Source organism: Phyllostomus hastatus, unplaced genomic scaffold, assembly GCF_019186645.2.
Source record: "Phyllostomus hastatus isolate PE091 unplaced genomic scaffold, TTU_PhHast_1.1 phas_contig_254, whole genome shotgun sequence".
Classification (NCBI taxonomy): Eukaryota; Metazoa; Chordata; class Mammalia; order Chiroptera; family Phyllostomidae; genus Phyllostomus; species Phyllostomus hastatus.
The window spans coordinates 10,947,322-10,975,169 of NW_025333810.1; the positions used below are offsets into that span (position 1 = coordinate 10,947,322).

Sequence of the window (27,848 nt, forward strand, 5' to 3'; positions counted from 1 at the left end):
TAACCTTTAGTTTTATGATGTTAGGAAAGTTACTTAAATGTTCTGCTTTCATTTCTTCACTTTAAAATGAAAATAACATCTTTCTTATTTATCACAAGGATTAGAGACAATGTATGTTTAAACATACACTTAAAATTTCTAAGCCCATAATAAGTGTACACTATATGCTAGAAAATGTTAACTTTATAAAAATTATATTCTTACTCTCTCAGAGGGGAGATTTTAATCCACAAAGTATCAATAATCAATATCACTTTAAATTGTGAAACAACTAAATCATTATTTAATATGTAAATATTAAAATGTTGGCCAGCTCCAATCAGCAAGATTTTAATTGGTTAAATTAGACCAAATCTCCATTGGTGGAGATAGATGCTGGCTTAGAAGTCTACAGAGTTGGCCCAGCTGTGAAATCCTGGGCAGTTCACTGAGACTCCATTTGTAAAAGTACAGTGTTGAACTAAAAGAAATCTTAGGTGTCTCTCTCTTCGAAAGTTCTGAGATGCACATGCAGCATCTTCTCTACCAGAAGAGGCAATAAAGAGCATTGGTCTAGACCTTGGATTTGAGGTGAGGTAGATTTGTATCTATATTTTTGTTCATTATTTACCAGGTGTGTGACCTTAGGTCTCTTGTTTGTCCAGGCATGCCTCAGTTTCTTTATCTGTATCATAATGGCTGTAAGAGGCTGACCTTAAGGGGTTGTTGCAAAGACTAAATAAAGTGATGCATGTGTTATGTTTAACAAAGGATTAACAATTCAGGCATCAGAACATGTTCAGTAATTTTTTTAAAATTATTATTGCACTTTTGTATAAAGCTACAAAAACTACTTATGAAAATATTTTGTTCTAACATCTTTCTCAGAGCAGCTAAATTCTTCTTGATTTCTAAGGGTGCTCTTGGCTATGGAAGCACTAGGTCATGTCATTGTGGCAATGATTTCTTGAAACCGCTGTAGATTTACTTACTTAAACACTGAGGTCACTTATTCCTACAACATAATTGATGAGGAAATAAAAATATTTCAATTATTAATATTAATCTATAAAATGAGTGATTACTTGCCAGGAAAGAAATGAGATTACTACCAAGGAAAGAATTAAGCTTGATTTGCTCAGATGTTGAAAAGGAAGTAGTGAAGATACATTTTCTAGGACCAAATATACAAAACTGCTGGGAGGTGTTGACAGAATACTGTGGGAGGCTCTGTGCACCCTTAGGACACTAATGCTGAGACAGAGTCTGGGGCCTGGCAGTGCCACAGAGCTCAAACAGAAGCCTCAGGACTTAGGTCGGCAATTGACCCCTGACTTTCCATGATTCAAAGGGCTCTGTTGATGGTGTTGTGTCAAAGTAGTAAAATCTTGAGAAGGGATATATCGTTTAAAGAGTACTTCAGTATTACCAAAACGGTGCTAAATAATATTTATTGAAGGCTTCCCATGCCAAAAAATTCCCCTGACAATAATTTGGGCATCGTAATACAATTGAATGTGTAATTTCTGTTTTGGAGGAGCCTTTTAAACTTGGCTTCCTGTTTTCTTTTTTTAACATGCTGTTTTCAGGGAGTATTTTGGCAAAACTCTCTGCTGCATTTAAGCCTTATGATTCATGTCTAAAGGGATCATTTATCAAAAGCAGATGTATAATAAATTATGGGGAATACCCTTAGTAATGATCATTTCTTTGCATGAGACAATTCATATGAAAGTACTTTGTAAGCAGCAATGATCTTTAAATGTTATTATTCTTTTGAAAATTATTTCTTTCCTAAAAAAGTTCTCATATTTTTCTGCATATATTGGGATCTAATTTGTAGGCTATTCCTGTTATTCACAGACTACAGTTGATTGATGATGCCTTTTCCTTGTCTAAGTGAGTATATGTTCTTCTCTCATGGTTTTAGAGTGTGCCTTGAGAACTTTTATCATTATAAACTTCATCACTATGAAGTTGGTTCTTTAGTATATCCAGGCTCTAACTTATCAACATTAGGATCAAATTCTGTGGTTATAGTGGAATTTTATTACATAAAACTTTCTGGAATATGCAACAACTTGAGGGAGTTACACTAGGTGAAATAAGCCAGTCACAAAAAGACAAATACTGTATGAGTCCACTTATATGAGGTCATTAGAGTCATCAAATTATAAACACAGAAAGTAGAATGGAAGCTCTCAGGGGCTGGGGGAAAGGTGACAGGGAGATGCTATTTAATGGGTACAGAGTTTCAGTTTTACAAATGAGAAGAATTAAGAAGGTGGATGGTAATGATGGTTGTGCCACATTATGAATGTATTTTATACCAATGAACTGTACACTTAAAAATGATTACAATGGTAAATTGGATATATGTATTTTTCCACAATAAAAAAGAAAAAAAAACACAATTTAAAAAGTCCTCTCAGGAAAGAGCAATAGAAAGCAATGCTTTTTCCAACAATCTGAGAGGAAGCATATGTTCTTTCTCAAGTCCAAAATGGCAGTCAATTATATCAAAGTCCTATATATTTTCAATTAAATTGGATTTGGTAAAATAAGATTTTAAATGATCATTGAAAATTTTTTAAAGAACCTTAAAAGATCAGCAAAGACAATTCATTGTTTTAAAAGGAACCCTTTAAAGGAAAAAGTTTGAAAAGGAGGCAGTAGAGAAGCTATAAATAGAAAAAAATAATAGTGTTTAAATATTTATAGGATTATTTAAAAAAGTATAAGAATCATTATTTTAATGTATTAACCAGGAATAAAAACTTAGGTAAACAACAAGTGATTCAGGCTTGCTTCTGTAAACTCTAGTAAATGTTAAAATGGGTTATTTACCAAGTCTCTATTGTCAATTAATATTTGATAAAGGAGGAAGCAACATAAAATGGAGTAAAAATAGCCTCTTCAACAAATGGTGTTGGGAGAACTGGACAGCCACGTGCAAAAAAATGAAACTTGAACACCAACTTACACCATATACAAAAATAAATTCAAGGTGGATAAAAGACTTAAATATAAAATGTGACACCATTAAAGTCCTAGAGGAGAACGTAGGTAGGAAAATCTTAGATATTTCACGCAGAAACTTTTTTACTGACATGTCTCCTAGAGTAAGGGACATAAAGGAAAGAATAAACAAATGGGACCTCATCAAAATTAAAAGCTTCTGCACAGCTAAAGAAAACAGTATCAAAATAAAAAGAGAACCAACTGTATGGGAAAACATATTTGCCAATGATACCTCAGACAAGGGTTTAATCTCCAAAATATATAAAGAACTTAACGACTGCACTCTAAGAAGACAAGGAATCCAATTAAAAAGTGGACAAAGGACTTGAACAGACACTTCTCCAAGGAGGACATACAGAAAATCCAAAGACACATGAAACGATGTTCAATATCACTAGCTATCAGAGAGATGCAAATTAAAATCACAATGAGATACCACTTCACACCAGTCAGAATGGCCATCATAAACAAAGCAACAAACAACAAGTGTTAGAGAGGTTGTGGAGTAAAGGGGACCCTAGTGCACTGTTGGGGGGACTGCAGACTGGTACAACCACTATGGAAAGCAGTATGAAACTTCCTCAGAAAACTAAAAATGGGTCTGCCTTTTGACCCTGTGATTCCACTGCTGGGACTCTATCCTAAGAACACTAAAACACCAATCCAAAAGAACCTGTGCATCCCAATGTTCATAGCAGCACAATTTACAATAGCTAGGTGCTGGAAGCAACCAAGATGCCCATCAGTAAATGAATGGATCAAAAAACTATGGTACATTTACACAATGGAATTCTATGCAGCAGAAAGAAAGAAGGAGCTCCTACCCTTTGCAACAGCTTGGATGGAGCTGGAAAACATTATGCTAAGCGAAACAAGCCAGGCAGTGAAAGACAAATACCACATGATCTCACCTTTAGCAGGAACCTAAACAACAAAGCAAAGAAACAAGCAAAATATAACCAAAGATACTGAAATAGAGGACAGGCTGACAGTGACCACAGAGGAGAGTAAAGGGAATTTCAGGGGACATTGGAAAAGGTTCACGGGAACAAACTTAAAGGACACATGGTCAAAAACTAGGGGGAAGGTGGTAATGGGAGGGAAGTAGGGAAGGGTGGGTGGGTGGGCTGGACTGGGAGTAAAAGGGAGAAAACTGTATTTGAACAATGATTAAAATAAAATTTAAAAAAAAATGAAAAGGGAACTGACTGTATAGGAGAACATATTTGCCAATGATACACTGGACAAAAAAAAAAGGGTTATTTAGGAAGATTGTAGATGTGTTCATATTTTTCTGTAATATTGAGGGTTAAGGAAATAAAGTAGCTGACATTTTAAAAAAAGAGTTGCTGGAAATAAATAGTGTCACCTGAGATTTGAAGTGATTTATGTTACCCAAGGGTGATGGCTATAGGTATAATTTTAATGAGATATAGCCTGTATTTTAATATATTATAAAATTATTGATTTTATTTCTCATATTTATTCAATATAAGCTCTTGGTAACTATTTAGCCAAGTAAGTTGGTAAATGTTCAGAATTTAAATTTTCAGGCAATAAAATTAAGGAAAATATACATGATAAATTATCTAGTGTATTCTTTCTTTGGCTTGTCATATTTCTTGAATGAATGTCTGCTTATTTCATCTTTCATTTCTTTACTACTTTTCCCCTCTGTGACCTGCAGCACCCTTCCTTACTCATTACTTTCATTGAAACTCCTCTCTAAGATTACCATGACTTTGATACTGTTGACCGCATCCTCCTGGAAACTTCTTTTTTGGCCTCCTGAGACTCCAGCATGCAAAATCAATTCTCCTCACGTATCTGACTTCTCTTCTTCCTGCTGCAGTGAGCATCCTCAGGACCAGTGATGGTTCTGTTCTTTTCTTCGATCTTTCCTTTGGATAACTCAGATATTTTTTATTTCACTGATTATTCTATTATGTACATGTACAGTGCCTAGAAGATATAAGGTACTCGATAATTGTGGAAGATATAATGATGACTTCTAAATCTATGTGTCTATTTCTCTTTTCGTGTCTTTTGTTTACCCTGTGGTTGTTTAATTTCAGCACCCAAGACACTGAATTTTTTCTTCCTCTCAATTGTTCCTGCTATCATTTTTTTTCTCTGTCAAAGGTACTACTCTTCTTTCCATCACCCAAACTTGAAACATCAGAGACATCCTGAACTCCTCTACATTTCCCAAATAGTCACCATGTCTTCTTACCAATTTGTTCATGGGAAAGTCTTGGATTCTTACCTTACTTACTACCTTCACTGCATCCATACTAAGCCAAGCTTTCATGGTCTTTTGCTTGGCCTATTGCATTAACTTCTAGCCTTTAGTTCCTTTGAATTCCATTCCATTTTCTTCAGCACAAGTGCAATAACATTTTTTAGGCATCAATTTCATGATGTTACCCAGTTGTCCAAATACCATCCCACCACATGCAAACTCTTCATCCAGACATTCATGGCTCTCCACAGTTTTAATCCACCTTTCCTATTAGGTCCACCCCTTACTTATACACAAAATAAGTCCTCTCCTTCAATTAGCTTGGTCTGCCCATCATATTAATTCCCACTTTAAGTTTTTTTAAGTCTTTAAAAAAGTCTCTGTTTTTAAGTCTTCCTCTTTTTCAGGACCAACTTCAATCCTTCATTGTTCTTCTCAAATTTTTCCTCCAGGAGTCCTTCACTGATTTTTTCATCACATGCATATGTTTTCCTTCTCTGCAACTTTATTGTATTCATTGCTTTTTAAGGACATTTTGTTAATAGCTGCTTATGTGTAAATCTCAGTTCCTCACTGAAGAAATAGCTCCTCAGTGGTAGGCAAGCATAACATCCTATATTCTAGTTTATGCTAATAGAACATTAGCTAGAGAATGGCTTTTAATTAATATTTTCTGAATGAAAATTATATTCATAAGAATGCATACTAAATGTAGAAATACTGCTTTGCCAAATTGAAATGGAGGACCTGTCAACATTGCTTGGTTCCCATCTTATCAATGAGAGGCTTCCAGCCTCCTGATTTCACGTATCTTATCAAACTCAGGCCTTGAAGCATAGAACAAACATGGAAAGTGTGTAAATAACTTAGCAAGTGAAGGTTTTTCAGTTTTTGTTTTTTTAAACCAAACAGAAACAATTATATTGAGATTGAAACAGCACTTGATTTAACCAAGTACCTTGCTGAAGAAGATGAAATAATTGTATGGCATGCAGTCTTGGTGAACCTGCTACCCAGGAATTTTGTTGCTGATGTGAACAACTATGATATATACCCATTATTGAAGGTAATTTCATTCTTTGTTATGTGGTTTTAAAAAATTCATTCTTCCTCTTTCTATACTCTAAAGAACATCTGTGAAATGGGCCTTTTCAGAAGTAATAGTCTATTATATTAGTTCCATATATATATTCATTTTTTAGGAATGACTGATTATTCTTTTTTTTAAATATTTTATTTATTTATTTTCAGAGAGGGAAGGGAGGGAGAAAGAGGGAGAGAGAGAAACATCAATGTGCGGTTACTGGGGGTCATGGCCTGCAACCCAGGCATGTGCCCAGACTGGGAATTGAACCTGCGACACTTTGGTTCACAGCCCGCACTGAGCTATGCCAGCCAGGCCCTGATTATTCTTTTTTTAAAATACCTTAGTCATAAATCTGGTCTAAGATATGAGTATGATAGAAGTTTGGAGTCCTGCCTGGTGTGGCTCAGTGGATTGAGTGCCAGCCTGCAAGCCAAAAGGTTGCCAGTTCAATTCCAAGTCAGGGCACATGCCTGGGTTGCAGGCCATGTCTCCAGGTCAGGGTATGTGGAGAGGCAACCAACTGATATTTCTTTCTCCCTCTTTTCCCCTCTTTCTAAAATAAATAAAATAAAATCTTTAAAAAAAGAAGTTTGGAAAGGTACTTAATTCATATTGAAATGGTGTGTCCTGACCCCAACCCTAAGAAACCAGAAGTGGACAGAAATAGTATGCCTTTTTGCTTACAGAAAAGAATAGTATGTATTAACAACTATTTTCCCTGAAAGATTGTTAATCAACAGAATGACTTTTAACAATCCTGTATTCATAATTGAAATACTCTGATTTACAGAGCCAGCACTTAAAATCAGAGAGGTGTGTTCCAGAAAAAGGAAAAAAAGCTGTTGTTGATGTTTCAAAGAGGGAGAGGGAAATTAGAATTAATAAATGAAGAAATAACATGCCATCATAATGAATAATATAAAAGGAGAAAAGTTCCATTATTAGGTTTTAAACAGTGATCATAAAAAAGACAGCACAGGGAAAATCAAAGCAAAAGTTAGGGAGCACCCTTGCAGAGAGTTAAGGGCCACAAACCAGCCAGAAAGTAAGTCAGGTGGTGAAGATTCCAAGTGAGTTGCTGGGCAGTTTGAGGGTGAGATCACAAATACCTCAGGGTTCCAGACGTTGTTTTCTCTTCTGTCCAAAGTGCTGATGGAACTGTACTTGAACAACAGTTAAAATTTTAAAAAATGTTAAAAACAAACAAACAAAGAAAAAAACAAAGTGCTGATGGAAACTTACTTGAATGGGGGACAGTGACAAATAGAAGGCACTTTAATATTTGTGGGATTGAGGTGGCTCATTGATAATATCTGATGACTGGTTTTGGGTAAATAAGTAAGAACTAATTATCTGTTTTTAAATTTTATTGATTATGCTATTATAGTTGTCCAGATTTTTCCTCCTTGCCCCCCTCCACCCAGCACCTCCAAGTCCCTCAGGCAGTCCCCACACCATTGTTTATGTCCATGGGTCATGCATATAAGTTCTTTGGCTACTCCCTTTCCTATACTGTACTTTACATCCCCATGCTATTCTGTAACTACCTATTAAAGAATTTCAATGAATAACACCTAGTTATGCTCAAGGATGTATTGTAAACATATGTTTATAATTTTTTTATTTACCAGCTGATAGTTCAATTGAAGAAATTTTCTTTTAGATTTATGGCTTAAATTTATCTAAGGTATAAATTAATTTTCCTTATTTTCTTGGCGGTCTATATATTAAACATGGATGTTTTAAAGTAGGAAGTTAGTTTTAAATTTTTACATTTTTTCTCATTTTTGAAGACAACCAGAAATGGATAGGGTGATATTAAATGATAATAATAGCTAATATTTATTTATTTGATATGCCAGGCAGTGTGCTTACATATATTGTTTAGTCTTCCCAAAACTGTAATAATTGGTATTGTTGTAAACCCCATTTCTTTTGTATGAGCAAACTGAACCTAAGGAAGTTAAAAACTAAACCAGCTACACATTACTAAGACATAAAGATCATTTCTGAAGAAATATCTGTCACTATTAATATTTTTTCAGATAAAAGAGAAATACAGTGCAAATTCAGTGTTGTGAGCCAAAACTAACAGTATATTTTCTTTACTGTTTATAGAAGTATCTATTAAAGAGATTTATCTCAATATGGAATATTTATTCAACTATAATTCGTGAAAATGTGGCAGCATTGCAAGATGACTATTTAGCTCTGTAAGTATTTTCTGAACAGTGATAATTGCATACAATGATTCATATTAATAAATAGACTTTCAGGTTTACATAAGATCTTAATAACTATGATTCACTGAGAGATTTTGTATGTGATACTTTTAGAACAGTAGGTTGAGATTGGTGAGCTACATGTATTCTAATAGGAAATAATAGTTTGGGATCTCAATTTACTGCAAAAGCACATTTGTGTGCTTTTTGTGCAATTTACTGCAAAAGCACATTTGTGTGCACAGGAATTTGTAGCTCTATATCCTCAAATCTTAGGATATTGGTTGAAACCATGAGTGTGTCATACTATTGGTGAAGGGTTGTGCTAAGCAAAGTCAGCCTGTACCAATTAATTGAAGGGCATGGGAAGGCCACAGGGGGAAAGGGTCCCCTCTATATATTATTGGTGACAGTAATTCTACCATTGTGCAAATTTTGTGAGAGAGGTTGATAGTGAAATATATTAGTCATTGCGTGTAATCCCAAGTGTTACAAATGATTTTCACATAATTGGTTTTGTGAGGAGAGTAAGCATGTGGTTGTGATGGTCTGGGAAAGGGGTGGAAGTCAAAATACAGCTGTGGTACTGCCAGTCTTCCTGGGACCCAAGGTTTGTGTGTGTGTGCTGCACTTCTAGATTTAGGGAGGGAGTTTATAATCAACAATATTATAGAGATTCTATTTACAGTACTAGTCAAATCAAGCTGAAATCAATTAGACCAAACAAGAAATACAGAGTACACAAAATGTGGTTATCTCTCATGAGTATCCTTCTGAGAGAGGAGAAAATTCCAGCACTAGGGCCTGTGACTGGAAGGACAGGGTTGAATGGACAAGTGGATGGAAGAAGGGGAAGACTAACTAGGGTATGAGTGTGCAGGCGTGCACGAGTAAACAGGAAGGTGAAAGAGTGCTCACTCAGGCAGCATACCTGTTAACTAGCCATATTCTTGGACTAGTTAATTGGACTGAAGCAACCTGCTTTTTGTAGCATCCCCAAACCAGTTCTCTTTGGAGCAATCTTGCTGCAGCCAGCTTGGGGTGGGCAGGGAGAGGGAGTGTATGTGTGAACGGATGTTCAGAGCACTTTCTCAGAGGGCCTCCACCCTTGGGTATTCATTCCATTTCTGTGTGTGGGAAGGTCAAGTCACGCTAGGTTGAAATGAGAGGGTGGAGCAATAAAGGTTCAGCTCTTGCATTTTCTGGAAATGTGTGGACAGTTTGAATTTCTTTGCCTCTGACTCCAAACTTGGAGAATGTAGGAAGACATGTCTCAGCCACCACTTATCTGGACTTATTGTTGTTCTTTACTCTGGCCTTCTGAAATTACTTCATTTTGAACCATAATGTGTACCCCTTCTTGATGTGGATTCCGGCCCGTGGGGTCCATGTATTGTGGCTGAGATGAACAAATTCACACAGACTACAGAAGTCCTGTGGAGAAAAAGAGATGGCATGACCACTCTCTAAGTAAAAGAGAGGACCCCAGCCCCTGCCTGGACAAGCTTTTATTGTTTTTCTGTGTACATTACATTGAGAATGGTCCTCATTTACTATGCACAGGTTCCTATAGGTGATTACCTTTTACAGATAACAAAGGAAAGAATGTTGCTAATTACTTCAAAGGGAAAGGATATTTGCAAATCAAGAGGAAAAGTGGTTGAACTGGTTACACTCCATAATTGGGAGGTTTAGCACATATTTTAGGAAGTTACTTTAAAGATACACAGTAAGCATTTGCTGCCTCAATTCGAGGTGAAGGAGCCTTAGCACAGGGTAAGCCTCATAGCAGCCTAGGTACAACACAGGCCTGATTCCCCATGGGAAAATTGATCCATGGGCTTGGCTCCTATGTACCGACTCGCTCCCCATCAGTTTTCCGAATCAGGGGCTGGGCTACATTTGCCATACCACACGGATAGGTTCCCCATACCTTCCCAGCTATACAAACAAAATGAAAACCTCTGTTCTTTTTCTGGCCATAAATATAACAGCCAGGAGGAGTTGAAGAAGAAATAGAATCTTAAGTAAGGAAAAGCACATTATTAAAGGAGAGAAATAGACCCTTCCCTTTCCTTTCCATGTATAAAGAACTTTGTTTTTTAGAGTATTAGATCAAATACTCTAAAGTCATTTTTTATCCACAAGGCAATAATTGTAAAAGGGAGGAAAAATAAATTGATAACAGATGTGGAGTGTGTGTACGCTGCGTGTGATTGAGGGAGACAAAGGCTGGCAGTAATTTATTTCTAACTTTAAAAAAATACCATCTTAGGAGCTTACTTGGTGCCTGAGAGCCTCTCAGCAAACATTTCTCTAAATCTTAAAGGCATTTGTTATCCACAAATCCTTTTTTTTAAAGCAAACCTGATGTTATTGGAAGGATGTTTTCAAATACCGATAGTTTTATGAAACATATTCTTGGAAGCAGAAAAATAATGTAGTAATACAAAATAAAATATTTTTCTTTGACTTTTCCTTCAAGAATATCACTGGAAAACTTCTTTGGAGCTGTATGTTTCTTGGGCCTTGAAGACTGTCTTCAGCTGTCAAGAGAACTCTTCAAAAGCTGGATGAACCACCCAGAGAATGAGTAAGAGTAATATTGTAATTGCCCTTGTGTTTGTCCTGTTTCAGCACCATCAGTTCCTCTACCTTTTTGATGCTCTCACTCTGGGAGTGATTATTTTTGTTTTCACTAGGTTAATCCCTCTCTCCTACTATTTTTTCAAGTATCCTTTTTTTTTAATTGTCTAATGTAGGTCTATGCATAACAGTACATTCGAATTTATACAGTGATTGTCACCCAGTGCCTGTCATTACCAGTACCTTTTTCCCTGTGAGTTTGCTGTCTCACTGAGACTGACTCTATTATTTGGGTTTTATTATATAACCTCTAATATATCACCTCAGATAGACTCTTAGGAAATGTGATAATAAAATATAAGACCAAACATTATCAGCATATATTACCATTTATACTATTCTAATTTACTTCTCCCTTAAAACCACTAGTTTCTAAACTAATTTGATGATCTCATTTCATGAGAATAAGACTAATAACAGTTCCCACAGTTGCCTTTCTAGATCCCTCCTTTTGATCTTTATATCTGAGATCTCAACTTTTTTTCTAGATGTATAGTTTTAGACAAACATATAACTTAATGACTATGAGAAATATAATTGCATATTATACTTTACAGAATACCTTATCCAATTAAAACCGTGATTTTATGTTATGGCATTGCCTTGGGAAGTGATAAAGAATGGGACTTTTTGTTAAGTATCTACACCAATAACACAAAAGAAGAAGAAAGGATTCAACTTATTTATGCAATGAGCTGCAGTAAAGACCCATGGATACTTAACAGGTGATTATGATCAACTGACCTTGAAATTTCCTGATGGGCCTTGGCAGGGTGGTTCAGTTGACTGGAGAGCCATCCTGGACACCAAAAGGTTGCTGGTTTGATTCTTGGTCAGGAAACATACCTAGGTTGTGGGTTTGGTGCCCAGTGTGTATGGGAGGCAACTGATTGATGTTTCTCTCTCATATTGGTGTTTCTCTCTTTCTAAAGTAAATAAAAACATATCCATGGATGAAGATTAAGGATATGTTTTTATTAAGTATTATTAAGGATTAAAAAGTTTCCTGGTAGAAGAATGCAATTAATTAACCAAAGGGAGAACTGTGCATCATTAACTTAGAATTATACAGGGTTGTGATTGCATTTATTTAAATTAACTTTTTATATTGGATGATTTTTATGTATTTGTTTTTTGCAAACACATTTTTTTTAGATTTATGGAATATGCTATCTCTACATCTCCATTCAATTTTAATGACACAAATATAATTGAAGTTGTGGCAGCATCTGAAGTTGGCCGGTATGTCGCAAAAGACTTTTTAGTCAACAATTGGCAAGCTGTGAGTGAAAGGTAAGAAGGAAATGTGAGACCACCCTTTCATTTAGGTCTCAGGTTTGGTGCTAGAAGCCCAGCTTTAGTCTAGCTAGGTCACAAACGTCCTTCACACAGGCTAGAAAAGTGGTGACGTTTCCCTGCACTCAGTCTCACCACAAACTGTCAGTGGGATGGAAGAGAAGGTCAGTTACCCTCAGTTTTGGCTCTCTGTGTGAAAACAGATTTGCATGGGATAGTTTTATATCACAATTTCCCTATTGTACCCACTAAGAAGTTTGAAATACAGATCAGAGCAAGCCACATTTTTTGGTATGCACACATATCATCTGTCCATCTATTGTGTGAAGTACATCACCATATCATTAAGAAATAACAATGCCCATTGTTACTTCAGCCTGGATGTTGCTCACATGCTTAACTTGTCACATTCCCTTTATATATCTGGATTCCATATTCTTGAACTTTTTTATATTTCTCATTATTTAAGATTAGTATTTTCTTTCTAACCTATCTATTGGGTAAAATATATATTGATGTGCAAATATTAGACTTCATGCCCTTGATGGCTGGTCTTTCTAGAACACTATTTAATCATACATGCCTCATGATCACATACTGTAGAGTTAGCAGATACAGTGTAGCCAACAGTTCATGTCCAAACACCTGTAAAGTTGGAAGATACTTTTTATAAATAAATTCTTTTGAACCATTCACTGGCTCACCAGTAGAATATACATAAGCTACTCACATGTTGAGAAAATTGCCTTTATCTCCTGTTTTAAGTTATTCATCATTCTAGGTTTATCGCTTCAGAAGGCCTTATGAATTCCTTAAGTTTCCTGGGATCCCTAAGACCTTGGGTAAATGGTGTTTCCATTTTTGCTAAAAATCATTAACGATAATCCCCTCCTTCCTAGGTCCTACTTCTCACTGGGAATTTGGGACTTGGGATATAAATCAGAATTTTTTCCATAGGTCCCCTTGCTCCATGACGTTTCAGAGATGCCAACCTCACAAGCTTGTCTGTTAGTGCCTCTCATCTTCCCCTGGAGCTTATAACAAAAGCTCCAGCCCCAGGCTCACTCTGGGTCTGAAATGCCTGGCTTTGCCAGGTCTGTGAAGCCATCTGCCCTCTTGCTGCCCAAGGTCATTCACTACCTCTACAGATCTTGACTATTCTCTTCCAGAACATTCTGCTGAACAACCTAGTAGTGATTTTGTAATTAAAATGTTGAGAGAACAGTCTCTTTAAGAAATATGGCACGATGTGCCTGAAGGCCTTGTAGTCAGCACAGACTGTCACATTCTCCATTCCTTTGCAAGTACTGCTGGACCCTGAGGCAGACACAGGTTCACAGTCACTTCCAGGCGTAGTATTTACTAGTTCCTGGCACTTGGTGTGTATTCATAAGTGTTAAGGATTGTTATGTATCGTTGTAGTGGCTCAAGGTGATATGCTACCTGTCAGCCACAGGCCATATTCACACTAAGCATAAACCAGACACTTTCTAATGCGGCAGAGCTTCAGAGTCACCTGGAATGGCTAAGTAACCTAAGACTACCAAGCCCACCTAATTGTTTAAAATCAGAATCTGCCCAAATACTGTGGGAAATCTGTACCTTTCACTTGCTTTCCAGGGGACTCCTGTATAACTTAACATGGTACTAGATGACACTAGATTTAAAAACTATCTAAGGCTGATAACCATTAGCTAACATGTGGATATTTAAATTTAATTTAATTACAGTTAAACATACTTTATAATTCATTTCCTTTGTTGCACTAGCCCTGTTTTAAGTGTTCCGTGTGGCCAGTAGCTACATAGACATCAAACATTTCCATCACTGCCGAAAGTCTGGCTGGGCGGCATTGCTTTCACGGGTAAACCAGCCCTCGGGTCAGTTTCTCCTTCCTCTGTGTACCACACACAGCACACATGCCACCAAGATGTGGGGCACCACCAAGATGGTGCCCCAAAATGTTTTGAGCACCCCGTAGGAAAGGTTGCCCTTAATTTAAGGGACTTCAAGTGTGTTTTCATTTTTATTCCTTAGAAGAACATTTTTCTGCTTTTACAGAAGAGGAACATGTTGGCAGCACTCTGAAAAATCCGTTGTCTAGGAATTTATTTAAATGATCTACATAACTTTATTAAATAAGAATAGAGAAGAAATTTTAAAACTTTAAATGGTTCTTATCCTTATCCCTAGAGAAGTTCCTAAAAGTCTAAATGCATGAACTTCTAAACCATTGCTTGAATATTTTTCTTTCACACACACAAATGCTATGCTCATGAGATAGATGCCTATTTTGTCTGTGGCAGATTTATCTCAGTTCACTTTTCTTGCACATAAATGTCTGGTATTAAAGGTTTTTCCGATTCAAATAAATGTGTTTTCTACATTTAATACATTTATTTTTAGGGTTCAATTTATATTCACCAGTCTTGCTGAATTTTATAAAGGATTTTGTTTAAATAGACAGCAATAATGTTTACAAATTGTTAGAAGGAAATAAATAACAATTGAAAAATTAATAATTAAAATATGATATACTAAAAATGGCATAAAAATGCGCACTTCTTTGTACACCAGACCATCATTTATTAAACAGTTTTATTTGACATGAAGATATGTATGATGCCTGTTTTCGTATGATGATTAATATAGTATAAAAGTATAAGTAAATAAATGCTGTTGACAAATTGAGTTTTACGTTAATAATGTAGAAAGGATTTATTTTAGATTTGCTAAAAATGTAACTGATCACTTGCAAGTTGGTACTGAAATTAGTGTTTCTCTGGTATGTCCACGGAGCAGCATGCATGGAAGATGTTGGTAAGCTTTCTGTTAACAAGAAGACAATAGCCCAATCAGTTTGGAAACTGTCTATTTTAACCCCAAATTTTGCAAATTCACAGTATATGTGAGCTTCATGAAGGCTCCAAGAAGTCCTGTAGATGGAAATCTAGAGTTTTCCATAGACTTTACCTAGGACCTTACATCTGTAGTCCTGCTACGTACTATACAGGCTAATGTAAACAACATGTCATTTTGCTAGTAGATCATTTGTATCAAGAGAAAGACAGATGAGAATGTCCCTCAAACCTCTCATTTGGAAACGGAACTGGAACAACATCTATTCATTGCTTGCCTATGAACATTTAGGCCTTGGTTTCCTCTTCCATAAAATGAGAGATATGTATTTGATTAATCTAAAGTTCTTTCTAGTAATAACATATTTTGTTTTCTTTATGCCAAGGCACAGTTAGATTAAGCTGTTGCTGGGGATATAAAGTGATTAGAATGCAGAGATGGAGTGGGCTTTGGGGATTCAAAAGGAAGAAAGGGAGTTGAGTGAGATCGGAACAGGTGGAGTTGGAAAAAGTCACCTTCTACATTGAAGGGCTGAAAGACTGACTTGGTACTGGTCACAGTCACTGGCTGGAGCTGAGGGCACTAAGGAGGAGAGAGGGCAGGTCAAGTGTGAAGTTGAGCACACAGCCAATAGCAGTTCAGGAACATCTGCTCCCTTCAACCAGGCCCAGGTATCTTCTCAGGAGGCCTCAACTGAAAGTATATTTTGGAGTATTTGGTTGAATAGAACACCTTTAGCTTGGTCCTGCCCTCACTCCCAGATGCAGGCACTGCACGGGTTGCAGAAGAGTAATTAGTTCACTCTTGGACCACAGATGGTCCTCTGAGCACTGATCTAAACAGAGGAAGCTCCACTGACCTCCATCAGGTTACTGGAAAACCAGTATGTACATGCAGATGTGGATAGAGTCTATGGAAGAATGTATGAATAGAGGTGGAACAATAGGATTTTTGTGACTTTTTATTGAATGTGGTAGAAATTATATTTGCACTCTGATCATTCTTGATAACTGGCTTTGGCTTTCTTAAATCAATGTGGATTTCACAGCCTACAGGAAAACCCTAGCTTTATTTGAATATATAATATAAGGTATAATCAGTTTCAAACTCAGCTGGTCTGAAATGAATCTTACCCTTTTCTTCAACCAAACACATGATTTCTCTTCCAAATATTGTTATATTGCCTAAAGTCCTAAGCTTGAAACCTGCACTTATTTTAACTTGCATCATGTTGTATTTTACAATAAGGAATAGAGAGTTGAAAGGGTTATATAGGAGCACCAGGGAACTGGGAGAATTGAGATGTTGGAGTGGACCCATTCCCACCACCTGTCGCTGGATTGACTGGATGTGTTGGTGCCTCCATGCTTGCCACAGGAAGCAGACTGAGCAGGGAGTGGGAGAGGAAGGGAAGGGAAATGTGAGAAAGGAGAGGGGCAGAAGGTGAGCCAGACTAGAGTACCCAAATCACTGTGTCCACGCTGGCATTGAATGCTATCAATATGTTTAAAGGGGTAACTAGGCTGACACCCACTGGTTCTTTATGGTGATTAGAATGCATTTGACTACTTGTGAGATAAACTGTTTGTAAAGTATACATTTTTGTTCAGTAATATTTCAAAAAGATTGCTCTTCCCACAAGAGCGACAAATCTTCTCTGTCTCAAAAATATCCTGAAGCTTGCAAGAGCAGGAAGGAATGAGGTGTGCCAGGGGCTCGAACACATGCCTCAGCACACATTATCTCACTTACTGTCCAGAACAGTGCCTCTAACTCTATGTTGTTCCCCATTTTTACAGTTTAAAAGTGACCCAGGGTAACTTCAAATTGAGCCCTGCCTCTTGGGGTAATTTTTCTTTTGGATCTGCTAGAAAATCACACATTTATCACCCTAGATAGTTTTCCACCTTTTTTTAAAGGTTAGAAACTTGGGTTCTTTGCAAATTTTGCCAAGTTTCTTGAGTCATCTCACAGGCTTTTTATATCTGGGCAATAAAAATGAAGAACTAAGAAATATTCCCACTTTCCCCACAGAAACAAGTTTGCTTGTCTGAATTACATGTAGATTGTCTCTTGTCCTCCACTTTGCTCAAGTAGATGCAGTTCACATTATAGCTGAGAACCTAAAAAGAACAAAAGCACTGTTGTCTCTCACCCTTGTTTGTATATTATGCCAACATTAACTCTCACAATTTTTAATTTCAAGTAAACATTCTTGAAATAAATCAATTGTGTGTATTAACTATCAAGGCATGTCAACCATTTTTTGTTCTGTCCATATTGACTCTATTTTAATTCTCTTTCTTTTTTTAATGCATCCAAAAGTCTTTATTTACTTTTAAAGCTACAACACCACTTTGGGCAGGTATGTATCTGCTTTCTCTATAGCAACACTTTGTGGCTTTTTAAAAGATGATTCTCCCTGGGTATTCAGGAACACTGAACTAAGGAGGAAGTTTCAGTGACCCTGTGTGTTTGAGGGAGCCTAAATAGAGCCAGGAACTTAGCCTTGAATGATCACCAACATTTGGAGAATCTCAGATGATATGGCTCCTCTCTCCAAAAAAACATATGCAAACACAAAATTTTAAATGAGTTTTCAGGGTATTTTAGTCAGAGTTTCCAAAACTGATCCCACATTAACCACTGTTTTTTTAAGAGGTATAATTTGTATATTTATTTACTCCCTTACAAATTTTCTTAATTTGGGGTATGTGACATGTATTTTAACCACTTTATTTAAAAAGATAAAAACAGTTGTCAGTGTTATTGTTTTGAATAAGAGCTTTTAACACTTAAGTAAACTATAAACTGTATTACACAAATCAGTGTTAAACTATAAATACTTTTTAGTGCTAACAGATTTTCTATTAAAAAATGAAGGTAAACTAGTTCATACATGTTTTCTCTTAGATTTTGGAGATAAAAATTAAAAGGGGCTATATATTCAGCATTTTTCTGGCAGAGAAAATATAGCTGTCTTGCAACATATTTCCCAATCCTGATCAGCATCTTGTTGCTTTGCAGGTATGGAACTCAGTCATTGGTTACACTAATGTATATAATAGGGAGAACCATAAGTACAGATTTACAGATCATGGAGGTAAGTACTTTAGATATTGTGGATTATAATAATTTGGAAGCCACTTTTTCATGTCATTTGGAGTTGCTAAAATTAAAAATAATATGCTTATCTGAAGTATTACATTCTGTGTTCCCCTTGGTGCTATTATAACTATGCACAAGGTTTTTTTTTAAATTCTATCTTGCTCTTGAGGGTTGGCTATCATTCTTTTTCCCTTGGATTACTGCAGTAGATTCTGGCTCGGGCTCCCCGCCCCAGGCTGGTCTGGCTCCATGCATTCTTCACACTGCTGCCGAACATTGCCCTGCTCCCAAAGCTTCAGTAGCTTAACAGTTTTGAGGAAAATTTAAAACCTTTTCATTACCACATGAAGTCCTTAATAAGCTGGCTCCTACCTTACTCCATGACTTCATTTTTGCCCACCTCACCACTGAATATCAGAAAGCAAGAGAGACAGATGCCCGCAAACACTTTTCCTCCAGCTGTACTTTACCGTGTAATAGATTTTCTGAAATTATCCTGTTTCACATTTTCTAGATTTCAGAAACACTCTACCTTCCCTCTGGGTGCTCTCCCCAGCCCTGTCCTTGACTGGACAGTTCCTAATCATTCTTTAAGACCCTGCTCCCACCACCTATTCCAGGAATTTTTATGAACTGATTTATACCCTTTCTTCCTCCATAATCCCAAACCATCCTATCAATATTTTCATCATAGCACTTAGCATATTATAAAGTGAACAGTGTATAAATACATCTACTTTATCAAAATGAGCTCCCTGAGGACTGAGACCATATTTTAATTTTATCTGTGTTCTACAACCTAATATGGGGCTTGCTTTTCTTTATTCTGGACTGAACTTCTTAGGCAGTCATTCTCCACCTGGAGGCCAGCATAGCTCCAGGCTTATGATCCTCAGCACCCTCATTTGTAGAAGGAGGAATCCTTTCTCACCCAGCTTCAAGTTCCAGCCCTGAGGGAAGTGCTCTGGTTGGGCCTACTTGGGTCATATGCACCAATCACTGGGTCCACAGGGAATGAAATACTCTGATTGGCTTAGCCTGGGTCATGTGCCCATATTTGGAACCAGCCCCATCCAAACCACAGACTCTGGGATAGGGGAGGGGTAGTTCTGGAAAGAAAAAGGGAATCCTATCACCAAGGTAAACTGAGGGATAAAAGCTAATGTCTACAAAAAGCCACACACCCACAAAATAAAACAGGAGTAAAATATAAATACAATCTTTACACACCCAGTAGCATAGGCAAAATTAGAAAGATTTACAATACCGAAGGTTAGCAAAGATGTAAGGCAACTAGAACCCTCTTACCCTACTGGTGGGAATGTAATGTGGTTCAATGACTTCAGAAAACAGGCAATATTTTAAAATGTTAATTAAACATATGTGACCAATAATTCCACTTTTAGGTTTTTACTCAAGAAAAATGAAAACCTATGTTCACACAAATACTTGCACCTGAATGTTCATAACTGCTTTATTCACGTTAGCCAAAAACTGGAAACCACGCAAATGTCCTTCAATAGGCAAAATGACAAGGAAAATGTAATATATCCTCACAGTGGAATACTGCCCCACAATAAAATTTTTAAAAGAGGGAACCAAGTTTGTGTAGCAACATGGATGAATCTCAAGATGATTATGCTGAGTAAAGGAATACAGACACTTTCCAGGAAATGCAAACTAATCTATAGAAACAAAAGATAAATCAGCAGTTGCCTGGGACAGAGGGAGGGATGGCCTAAAAAGAGTCTGAAGACACGTCTGTGGGTGATGTCAATGGGCTGTGTCTTGATGGTGGCTATGGTTTCACAGGTGTATACAAAGAGTGAAGCTCAACCTGTACACTTTAAGTGGATAGTTTATTGTACATAAATTTTATTGCAATAAAGCTGATTATATATTTTTTAAAAATGCAAGAGTACAAGTTAACCAGGGCCTGAAACTATATTAATAAAAATAGAAAGGGGTTCATGTAAACAAGAAAGGAAATTCAACTCCCCTGCCACAGCAAGTAAACAAATAAATGCGTAGGTTGTAAAGGCCGGAAATTTAATCCTGAGCAAGAAAGAGAGAAGCAGTGAGTTAAGCTGTGAGTTATGTAGTTGTTAGAATGAGAGAGAGGATGAACCTCTAAATCCCAGAGGAATTATCTTTGTTTCAGTTGGGCTTGCCTGAGGCTGAGCTGTCAGGACCTGATTTATGGGGACTTCCTGGACAAGAGAGTTCAGGGCACACCCAGCAATGCTGGAAGGGAAGCTCCTGGAATCGGGACTGAGTTTGTGTGGGTGTCTTCTAAAGTACATCTGTTTGTCTTTGTCTCCATAGCAGGCAGTTTTGTTGTTTAATGAATGAATAAAGGTTATGTAAATTGAGCAGTTTTCAAAATTCGAAAAGTCTGTAGTCACTGATAGTTTATTAAAAAAAAATGCAAAAGTGGATTTAGCAGTGATTAAATTTTTGCACTTTTAAAAACAAGTTAGCTATTACAAAAATCCTTGTCAAAAACCTATTAATTCCCAACAGTCTTACTATAATGTATTAATTCACATGATAATATCAAAAATAATTACTAATAAGAGGATGAAAAGAAAGTCACACGAGTCCCTTCTCCTTCTCTTCCAATACAATTTCTGTACGCCCTTTGCTGCTTTTGCTCTGTTCTTTACACTCTGCCCTGCTGGGGCCTGGTCTCACTTGTGCTCTCGAGGCACAGGAAACTGCACCTAGAACACCAGAGACCCTCAGTCCCCTCCCACTCACTGCAGGAACACAATCATGTGTTCCTGTGGGTATGTGGCTCCCACGGCTTGACAGGTGTGGACAGGTGTAGGCAATGGTGGGAGGTTTTTCTGGTTCCTTAATCTACTTTTTCTAGAACCTTCTTCTTCTTTTACATTGTAAGTAGCCTTGAGAGCCCTATTACTACTCAATTCAAGTGCATTAGGGTATAAGTGATATTTTGTGAGCTGGCATGGTACACTGTCATCTCTCATGTTCTGAATTCTAATTCATTGATGGAGAAACAAACTTGGAATATAACTAATAAGTCAATTGAGGTCTGGCTTGTACATAATATTGCATATGTTCCTATGGCTGAATGTTTGACCCAATGAAGGAATTTAGCCAATGTACAAATCCACTATCTAAATATTCTTAAATAAAAGTTAACATGTGTAAAGACACAAATGTTGCATGCCAGTTTTGAGCTTTGAAAGTTGCAGTTTCTTGTGAGATAAGAAAAGATTTCCCTGGATGTCTGTCCACAAATCTTATCTAATATCCAGTATGCATTCAGTAAATCTTTACTGAGCACCTACTAGCTGCTTGGGGAATAGAACAGTGAATAAAATAGATGAAAGTCCCACTTCATGGAGCTTCCAGTCTACATCTGATTCTTCAGGGTAGGTGGTCTTGACAGATTTCTACCCATTCCAGCTGTCATCAGCCTTTTGCAAAAGCATGTTGTAACTTAGCATGAACTCTATCTTGTTTTGTCTAAATGAGAAGTTAGATTGCCTGATCATCTCTTTGTCCTTTCAGCTGCAGCAGTTTTTCAGTCCCATGTTGGAGGAGCACCAGAAGCTCACAATTCATGCCAAATTACAGACAATAAAGAACGAAAATCTGAAAAACAAAAACCAAAGTGCCAAGATAGCTGCATGGCTACGAAAAAACACATAATTTAGTGGCCACTTTTGGCATTCCTCTTGCATATTATAAGGTAGTTTGTTGACAGTTTTGTCTTCCAGCACTGTGTGAGACTAGAAAGCCACATGTTTTGTTGTTTGTATTGCAGTTACATTTACGGCTCAGAGTCCTGTTCCTTGTCATGCTGGCTCTGAGGCTCAGTGATTGCTGAGGGTTTTGCCAGCACTGCTGTATTTCTGTGGAAGATTTCACTTCAAGTTGGGCTGTTAAACCACAGAATTTACTTTAAATAACTTGTAAAAATTTTACCTTAGAAAGTCTTGTCTTGCTTATTCTGTCGTGAAGGCCAGTGGAATAGTAAATCATGGGCTAAATGAGCACATTCTTTTTTGAGGGAAGTACTGATCTGCAATACTCTAGAGTTTATTTAGTTCAGTATTTAAAATAATAATGAGAAAATAACACACCGGTGTGAAGAAACAGAAACCAAAAGAATAATATTCCCAAAGAAAGGCCGAAGAAGAGCAAGTTTTAAAAAGAAGGAACCCGACAATTTTATCAGCCATGTGAAGTGCCCTGAAGGCAAGAAGTGTGTCTGCTGCCCCTTTCTCTCTCCCCAGGGTGCATAAGGTTTTGTGCCACACTTTACTGGCTACTGAATTTATGATGTCACAAAAAGACCCAGGAGTGCAAGGTCCATGAAATGCCTTCAGGCTTGCTGTTGTTGGAAGCCAGACTGGAGAGGAGGGCTCTGCTCTGCCTTGCAGCTCTTGACGCTTCGCCTGTGGGAATGGACACTCTTTTAGCCAAAGTTGATGAGTAAAAATAATGATGTCAACAGACAAGAGCAATTATGGGCTAATGTTCAGCATAAAGGAGATGGTCAAATAAAGAAAACTGGAAGTAAAAGGCATAATCTTTTCAGCTTTGCACTCGGGATCAAGTTTGAAATGTGGTTGCATTTGGCCAAATTGAACTTACTTGTAGTTCGGATAACTTTAAACATTTTCATCAGTCACACTTAATCTTCTCACATCTGAAACAATCAGGACAGCTGAGGCAAATCATTCTACTCTAGAGTTTGTGTATATATAATTTAATTCTTTGTTCTCAGTTAGATTTGTTTTTGTAGAATGGGGATTTTTGTAGAACAGATCTCCTATCTACCTCAGAGTGATAATATAAAGACTAAGAAATACATCAATTAAAGGCCTTTAAATATGTTATATGAGCTCAAGACAATGGGATCTAAGGTCCGCCCCCCATTTCTTATATAATTTAAGGAACCACAAATTAAAATGCACTGCAAAATTTACTTGCATATCCACTTCACAAGAAGATACTCCCTGAGTGGGCATGGCCGTCTGTGAGACTTGGCCCTGAGGACAAGCCAAAGTGCAGTCTACTCAGATTTGACTGTGGGGCACAGGTCAGAAAGGTTTTCCCTTTAAATTTAGAAATTTAAAATTTAAGCAATCAAATATCCCCTTGTCTTCAAATTGCTGTGCATGAGATATCTTCCTATGTTTTCTTAAACATTCTTTCTATATTTCCTGTATTTCCTCCAATCATCAATCTCATCTTTTGATAACCTTGTCACATGTCCTTTCAAATGCTTTTCTTTCTCCTCTTCCTCTCCTTCACTTCCACCTCCTCCCTTTCTCCTTTGGGCTCCTCTGTCTTCCTTCTCTGTTTCCAGTGACCTCTGCCTGGTGTGCATGTCCTCTGTCCTTGGTCTTCCCACCCTACCATGTTCTCATTCCCCCAAGGGCAGTTGGAAGCTAACACTTGGGGCCCCACCAGGCTCTGATGCCTGCTGTTGGGTGATGCCAACCACTGCCTGAACCTCCTGAGAAGTACATACATTGGCAGGGTTCCCTGGACCATCATTTGAAAATTAAAGCCCTGTTCTATCCTAGTTCTGTAGTAATTAAAACAGTGCTGAAAGTGTTTATCCAAAATCAAATGCTCAAATATTTGGTTAATAGTCCTTCCTCTAAATATGAAAAGGATTTTTGAATAATGCACATTTTTTTCTGACTTGGACAAAGCCAGTTACTCCAGACAAGAATCACATTTATTATATTGTACCTTATACTTAATATAAAAGGAAGTAATTACTGATTGATTACTGTGATAGTAGTAAATTAGAGAGTGATACTGAGGCAGATTTATCTAAATGGTGTAAATACTTTATTCACTAATAAGCCAGCTTATTATTAGCACCCCAACTATAAAACAATTTCTCTTTATACTGTTCATTCTAAGAAAAGTTAACAAGATGTATGATGTACTCATGATTTTTTTTCAATTTGGTCATTAGAAATTAAAGTTTTCCTCACAATCCCATGCTTCTTTTCTGCTCAGACACATTCAGTAACTTAGCATTGTTGATTTTAAGTGAAAGAACAAATGCTTTAGTCTTGAAGACTCAAGGTCCTCTGTAATTTAGAACCCTGGGGCCAATCTGTACAGCAAATTATTCTGAGGAACAGATGAAGCAAAATAAGGTTAGATTGAAAAGGGAGGTCTACTTGATTACTTTTCCTGTTCACCTCAGTAAATGCTGTCTTTGTTCCAGCCAAACTTTAGCAGGATTAATTTGTCCAAAGCAAAGTCTAAAGGGGCCTCACAACTAAATATAAGTGCCTCCCCACACACACAGTTGTAACATGGTCAGCAGTATTTGGAACCATAAATATATTGTCTCCAGTTTGATATTCTAGTTCAACAAAATTCAGCAAAGATAATCTTCAAATATGCATATTTAAGAGTTATTTGGACTCTTCCTATTCTTTTCACAAAGTGGTCAGTCCTAAACATGAGACAGAGCAAGGACAGATTCTATACCAGTGGGAACCAAGAGGGAGCAGTGCTGGCCCATGGCCTGGAATGAAGTGGAAGAGCTTGTGTGAGGCAAAGAGGGAGTCCACGAGGTGGGAGCAGCTTGGCATAGTATGTCAGAGCCCAAGAAGGGTGAGTTGGGTGACACACAGTGCAGAGAAGCGGCTTACTACATGAAGGGTAGGAGCCAAACAGGGTAAGGAGGACATCCATGCAGGGCAGCCACCAGCATGAGCAGTCACAGCCCAAACAGGGTGAGAATGGGGAGTCCAAGTCCTGGTGGATGAAGAGGAGATCTAGACCAGGGGTGTGGCCCAGCATGAAGTATCAGACCCTGAGGAGGGAGGGGAGGGTAAGGAGGAAATCCACATGGGTGGGGGAGAGGCGGGAACGGGAACTTGGATACCACAGGGTTATGAGTCAAATAAGAAAACATATAAGCGGTAATAGGATCCAGGTTTCTTACTGTTGAAGAAGAGAGAAGCAGATATTCAAAAAGAAAAACACTAGAATGAACCCTTTGTTTTGGGATTAGAATCGAAAGTATTGATGTGAACAGATCACATAGCTCTCAATATATGATAGATTACACATATAGATGTAAATGTGTTTGTAGATATATCTTGCTCTTTATATAGATATGTAGTAATAGCTATATATATGGGTATATATATGGATATAGATATATATTAGATATAGACCCTAGCTTTTCAACCAAGAGAGCCTGAGAGCAGCAACATGCTAACAAAAATGAGCACAGTTAGTATCCAGATCTTGGCTTCTCAATGCCATGTTCTGCTAAAAGAACCAGGGTTTTTCCCTGACCAGTGTGGCTCAGTTGGTTGGATGTCATCCCACAAAGTGAATGGTTGCTGGTTTGATTCCCAGTCAGGCATTTGCCTGGGTTGTGGGTTTGGTCCTTGGTCCGGGCATGTGCAAGAGGCAACTAATGGATGTTTCTCTCTTATACCAGTGTTTCTCTCCTCTTTCTCCCTTGCCTCTCTCTAAAAGTAGATAAATAAAATCTAAAAAATAAACCTTTTAAAAATTAAAAGAAACAGGATCTCTTGAGAAAATGGATGATTTCAGGGCTGGGACAGGAAAGGGGCAGTTTGAGATGGAATATCTTTTTGTAAAAGACAAGGAATTCCTCAAAGAATGATGGGGACATATAAAAGGACACAAAAGGCCAGCTTAAAGGGGACCCCATTAGTCAATCTAGGAAAATTTGAATGTTGTAATAAATAAAGACAGTAATAGAATAAAATATGGATTCATGAGTCTATACTTACATGTCTAAGTAATGAATAAATTGAAATTTTGGTGAGGAAAAGATATATACATAATTGCAATGTAACTTTCCTCAAAATATTGATAAATTACAAAGGGAAAGTAATTTACAGTGGAAAACTGGGCAGACATCATCTTAATCAATAGTTCAATGTGAATATTGTCACAGTGGGATAAAAAATTTGTTCCATTTCATTAAATGAAATGACAAAAATACAGCATCACTTTGTTATATCCCTGACAATTCTGCATAATATGAATCTAATCATGAGGAAGCATCAGACAAACTGAGTTTCATGCCAGGAAATATTCTTCAAAAGTGTCAAGGTCATGAAAGTTAAGGAAGAATGGAAGGCTGTTTTAGACTAAAAATTAAAGGTACATGACAACAAAATATAACATAATTCTGAACTGGATTCTTTTGCTATAAAGGACACTATTGGGACAACTGGAAAAATGCAAATGAAGTGTGAGAATTAGGTACTAGAAGTGTATCAATGTTAAATTTCTGACTTTGATGGTTGTTTTGCATGTAGGAAAAAATTCCCTGTTTTAGGAAATACACATCAAGGGGTGAATGGGGCATCATGTATCATGACTTAATGATGCAGAAAAAAATATTTTTACTGTAAATATAACTTTTCTATAAATTTGTAATTAAATACATTAAAAATAAATTTTTTATTTACTGCAAAGTATTTTTCTTTCAAATCTTTTTTCTTCTTTCAAACTTTGGTAATGGCCAAATCCACTGTCCTGAAGTTATCAATTAACTATTTCAATAAGCACAAAATGAAAACACAGTTCGTCCTAAAAGAATTAATTTTTATTTTTTTTATTATTCAAGTACAGTTGTCTCCATTTCCCCCTCACCATTCCCCCCATGCCCCACTCCTCCCCACCTCCCACCCTTGATCCTACCCCCTTTGGCTTTGTCCATGTGTCCTTTATACATGTTCCTTGATGACCCTTACCCCTTTTCACCTCATTATCCCTTCTCCCTTCCCCTCTGGTTACCGTCAGTCTATTCTTTATTTCAGTGTCTCTGGTTCTATTTTGCTTGCTTGTTTGTTTTGTTGATTAGGTTTCACTTATAGGTGAGATTGTATTATGGTATCTGTCTCTCACTGCTTGGCTTATTTCACTTAGCATAATACTCTCCAGTTCCATCCATCTTGTTGTGAAAGGTAGGAGCTCCTTCTTTCTTCTGTGTAGTATTGCATTGTGTAAATGTACCACAGTTTTTTGATCCATTCACTTACTGATGGGCACTTAGGTTGTTTCCAGCACTTGGTTATTGTAAATTGTGCTGCTATGAACATTGGGGTGCATAGGTTCTTTTGAATTGGTGTTTCAGCATTCTTAGGGTATAATCCCAGCAGTGGAATTGCTGGGTCAAAAGGCAGTTCCATTTTTAGATTTTTGAGGAAATTTGGTTTTCCATAGTGGCTGCACCAGTCTGCATTCCCACCAACAGTGCACTAGGGTTCCCTTTTCTCCACAGCCTCACCAACACTTGTTTTTTGATTTGGTTACGATGGCCATTCTGACAGATGCGAAGTGGTATCTCATTGTGGCTTTAATTTGCATCTCTCTGATGCCTAGT

The 27,848-nt window shown here is 37.2% G+C and overlaps 1 protein-coding gene across 2 annotated transcripts in view; it reads left to right on the top strand.

The window, feature by feature from the left end:
* LVRN (laeverin) overlaps nucleotides 1–24,440 on the top strand; it is a 58,004-nt gene extending 33,564 nt beyond the window's left edge. The window contains exons 13-21 of one of the 2 annotated variants that reach the window (XM_045838104.1): nucleotides 1,823–1,878; nucleotides 6,155–6,308; nucleotides 8,448–8,542; nucleotides 11,037–11,144; nucleotides 11,755–11,922; nucleotides 12,353–12,490; nucleotides 17,678–17,717; nucleotides 18,380–18,455; nucleotides 22,001–24,440. In XM_045838104.1, the coding sequence (XP_045694060.1) occupies nucleotides 1,823–1,878; nucleotides 6,155–6,308; nucleotides 8,448–8,542; nucleotides 11,037–11,144; nucleotides 11,755–11,922; nucleotides 12,353–12,490; nucleotides 17,678–17,717; nucleotides 18,380–18,455; nucleotides 22,001–22,146 (981 nt within the window). In that variant the 3' untranslated portion in view covers nucleotides 22,147–24,440. The remainder of the gene's footprint in view (nucleotides 1–1,822; nucleotides 1,879–6,154; nucleotides 6,309–8,447; nucleotides 8,543–11,036; nucleotides 11,145–11,754; nucleotides 11,923–12,352; nucleotides 12,491–17,677; nucleotides 17,718–18,379; nucleotides 18,456–22,000) is intronic. The other variant, XM_045838105.1, reaches the window with a different exon arrangement.
* Nucleotides 24,441–27,848: the final 3,408 nt, after the last annotated feature.